This window comes from Carassius carassius, chromosome 25 (assembly GCF_963082965.1).
Source record: "Carassius carassius chromosome 25, fCarCar2.1, whole genome shotgun sequence".
In the NCBI taxonomy this organism is placed as follows: Eukaryota; Metazoa; Chordata; class Actinopteri; order Cypriniformes; family Cyprinidae; genus Carassius; species Carassius carassius.
In genome coordinates this window covers 3,922,666-3,926,636 of record NC_081779.1, presented here as the reverse complement: position 1 = coordinate 3,926,636, position 3,971 = coordinate 3,922,666, and the positions used below count along the sequence as shown (strand labels likewise).

General features: G+C 36.2%; 1 protein-coding gene across 1 annotated transcript; it reads right to left on the bottom strand.

The window, feature by feature from the left end:
• Positions 1 to 266: 266 nt before the first annotated feature.
• Positions 267 to 3,736, bottom strand: psmb8a (proteasome 20S subunit beta 8A). The gene is made up of 6 exons (XM_059509024.1): positions 3,466 to 3,736; positions 2,933 to 3,074; positions 2,662 to 2,773; positions 1,106 to 1,235; positions 696 to 900; positions 267 to 406 (listed from the first exon to the last, which is right to left on the bottom strand). Exons 1-6 carry the CDS (start codon positions 3,604 to 3,606, stop codon positions 318 to 320), a joined length of 819 nt encoding a protein of 272 aa, XP_059365007.1. The 5' UTR covers positions 3,607 to 3,736; the 3' UTR covers positions 267 to 317.
• Between the last annotated feature and the right edge of the window lie 235 nt (positions 3,737 to 3,971).

Below are 3,971 nucleotides of genomic sequence, written 5' to 3'. Positions count from 1 at the left end.
GCTATTACTGAAATTAAAATATCATTTCACGGTCTATAAAGTAAAAAAAAAAAAGAAGTAGTGCATCCCATATTTGATTACCTTCACCATTAATCTGAATATTGAGGAGGATGCACTTCCTATGGATTTCATGAAGGTTCAGCAATAATCTTTTCAAACTGCGCAGTTCCCAGAAAATAACCCATTTGGAACCACATACAGAAATGGGTAGAATAAGCACAGAAAACACAGTTCAAATATATAATAAAGAATGCACCAAAAGCGTCTTTGATTTGATAACAGTTTAATTTTCACTGTCAGATAAATGAGAGATCAGATCAGAACATCCCCTTCTTATATTTGTGAATTAACTCTGACACGTCCTCCTTACACACCTTGATCCAGCCGTCCTCCTGCATGTGGTACACTGAGTGGAGAAAACACATGTGAAGACTTCAGCTCTTAAATATGACACCCAGAAACTATGCAACAATAGTGTACATTAAAAAAACTATGTAAGACAGAAATACAAAGCTAAAGGTTATTTCTTGTGTCAGGGTTGTTTTATTTTATTGTTGAGGACAAATTCACACTTCTTACAGATTCTGGTTGAAGCATAATAGCACATTACTGCAGGTCAATATTCTTATATTTTTATTGTAATGTTAAGATTCCGATTCATTGCTAGCAGGTTTGTAAGACATTTCTGTACTTACGGTTGACCACACCACCAGAGTAAGCGTCTCTGTGTGTGGCATGAGCAATACCACGCCGACCCAACTCATACGCCTCCTCCACAGTCATATCCTCACGATAACCGCTGTCTATTACACCATACGCATAACTGTTCCCACAGCCAGTGGAGAACATCCGGCCGGAGAGACGTGTGCCATTATCATCCACATAGTACAGACCTGGACCCTGAAGTGAGGGAAAACATAATATGAACATAACTGAAGATTATGTGTCTGCATGATTGTTCCACAAGACTATATTATAAGATCATACTAAGAGCTTTACATGTTTTTTATTGTTGGATTGTATAATATACTTGACTGAGAACACTCACAAAATATGCAAATAAGCAAAAAACACAAAAGCAATCGTATAAACATAGAGACTTCACCTGTTTGTCCCAGCCGCAGATCATACTCCCCATAGACAGCCCCATGCCTCTGTATCCCAACATCATGTTGCACAGCAGCTTGGAGGCTGCAGACACTGAGATCCTCTGCTTGTTTCGTAGTTTGTAAAGTCTGTTTTTAAATCACACAAATACTTTATATATTAACGAAGAATAGCGGTTGCTCAAACAATATTTGGCTGAGATACAACTATTTGAAAATCTTGAATCTGAGGGTGTAAAAAAATCAAAATACTAAGGAAATTACCTTTAGAGTTGTCCAAATGAATTCTTAGCAATGCATATTACTAAAAAAATAAGTTCTGATAGATTTACGGAAGGAAATGTACTAAATATATTCATGTAACATGATCTTTACTTAATATCCTAATGATTTTTGGCATAAAAGAAAAATCTATAATTTTGACCCATACCATGTATTTTTGGCTATTGCTACAAATATACCCAAGAGACTTAAGACTGGTTTTGTGCTCCAGGGTTACAAATAAGAATCAACATAACATAATAATATCCTGCACATATGAATTTCTTCAAATAAAATCACATGATTGTGGTACATTTGTGTGTACATATGTATATTAATATTTGTATGTGAGTATTTTACTTTAAAGGAGGATGAAGACCGATAGTGTACTTCTTTTGGTTCATCCCAAAGAGGAAAGTCATCATTTACCATCATTTATTAATTTTATGACATAATCACTTTCTATGATGAACAGATTGAAATTTAAGCCTGAATACACTCTTAAATCAAATCAACACACAGTGTGCAACTGAATATGCATACTTCCCTATGACCTACTAGTAGTCGAAAAACGCTATGTGAATGAGTAATATGGCCAAATTCACAGTATCCATGAAGCAGTTATAAAAATCTTGTCAGATGATCTATTACTTTCAATGATATTCTGAAGTGTGCGATACTTCACTGTCCCATGAGGCCAAGAGAGAGGATTTGTGAATGACTGAATGTAACTGTATAGGTCAAATGATAATGACAACATGACCAATGTAATACAGCCATATACTACACACATTCATATCATATAGAAATAGTTGTAAAGTACTTTTACTTTAAGATGGTATGCGATTTCACATCAAATATGGTGAACATGATCCTCAAACTTCACATTAGGCCATGTGACATGCGAGAAACCAGTGAGGTTTAATATTAGTTAAAATATTGCACAATTTATGCAATCTGTGTATGCTTTTGTTGAACAAAGACCTCAGTTTCAATCTGTTCATCACTGTTCATGTCCTTTTTGGAGTTTAAATGTTTCAGATCCCAGTGGAATTTTATGTTATAGACATTGAAATAAGTGAAACATTCTTTAAAATATTCTTTTGTGTTAAGCAATAGAAAGTTGGTTAAACTTTTCAACAATAGTGTGGGCATTCCTTTAGATCTCTAAATCTTCTAATAACCTTTAACTAAGGCTTTAAACTGAATAATTTCCTGACACAGCTGAACACAAACTGGTAACTTCATCCAGTGAGCAGATGCTTCACGCTCTCAGAAGCATGCTGAGACAGACCTGCACTCTTTAGCCAGCAGTCTCTCCCAGTACTGACAGTCTGCAGCGCTGCCAGACATGGTGCCCAGCAGGTAAGGGTTGATCTCTATCACTTTATTGGCCTCCTTTGATGCTGCAACACATTGGAAGAAACATCATGATATAGAAAAAACAGTGGTGTATATTGTGTGTTATTCTAAATGCTGTTTTCAGTATGAATTACATGTTATGCACTATACTGTAGTTGTAAAATCAGCTTGCTTACCCACTTTAAACCTGTATGCTTGCTTACCTATGTATTTTCCAGCTGATGCTCTGGAGTCAACGGCCACAATGACTCCATGCCGAAACTTAAACGCCAGGGTTGTGGTGCCATGATTCAGATCTATGGAAACCCCGTTCTCACAATTGCATGATTTCAGAAACTTGGAGGGCTGATGGGAACACGGGATATATTACAAGGCAGGCTAATTTATATTTATATTTATGTGATTTTGCTTAAATGTTAGTTCATGCTGTTGCTGAGACTCTGCCCCCTATGTTTCAATAAGCAAATTAACCCAGACACATTCTCAATGTTCTTGCCATAGAAGCTAATCAAAAACCTTTAAAATGCAATTGTAATAAAATATCACCTGCTCTACAGCTGCTGACGATAAAGGTTTATATATGAAGGGATCACTGTTTATGAACCCATGTTTGGGTGCAACTCAAGCATTCTTCAGTTTTCTCACAAAATGTGTGTTTTATGCTATCTCTCGCTTAACCACCTAATAATGGGTCTCTGAGATTTAGTGAAGAATTGATATTAATAAAGTTACTCACGTCTACTCCGACAGGTACCGCGAACTCCTGGCATTTGGTCCCAAACCTATAGTGATTCAGTCCGTCGAGAAGATGCGCGTGCTTAAAACCAAACTGTGACGCGGAATTGTGTTTATAACCACTTACATCCAAAAGAGCCATTCTTTATATAAAGAAACTAGGATTAAAGTAATTCAGACAGAAAAATCGAAATGGCCGAAGTGTGAGTATTTTACATGAGGAAACACGATCTCTACACGGAAGACAATGATTTCGAAACCGAAAGATTTTGTAGTTCTTAAGTATCGATTGTGAGCAGAAAATATATTTAAAAACTATAATCTATAATTCGAATAACAGCTGTGAATTGGTTTGTTTTATTTTGTCTATATGTTGTTTATTAGTGTTGGTGATAAATATGATAATTTGGGGATTTTCTGAGGAAAAGGCTCTATTGACCAATAGGAGCGCGAGTCTCTCAGCGTCCTCGGTCTCTATGTAGATTCATCTGATGCAGGTTAAAACCA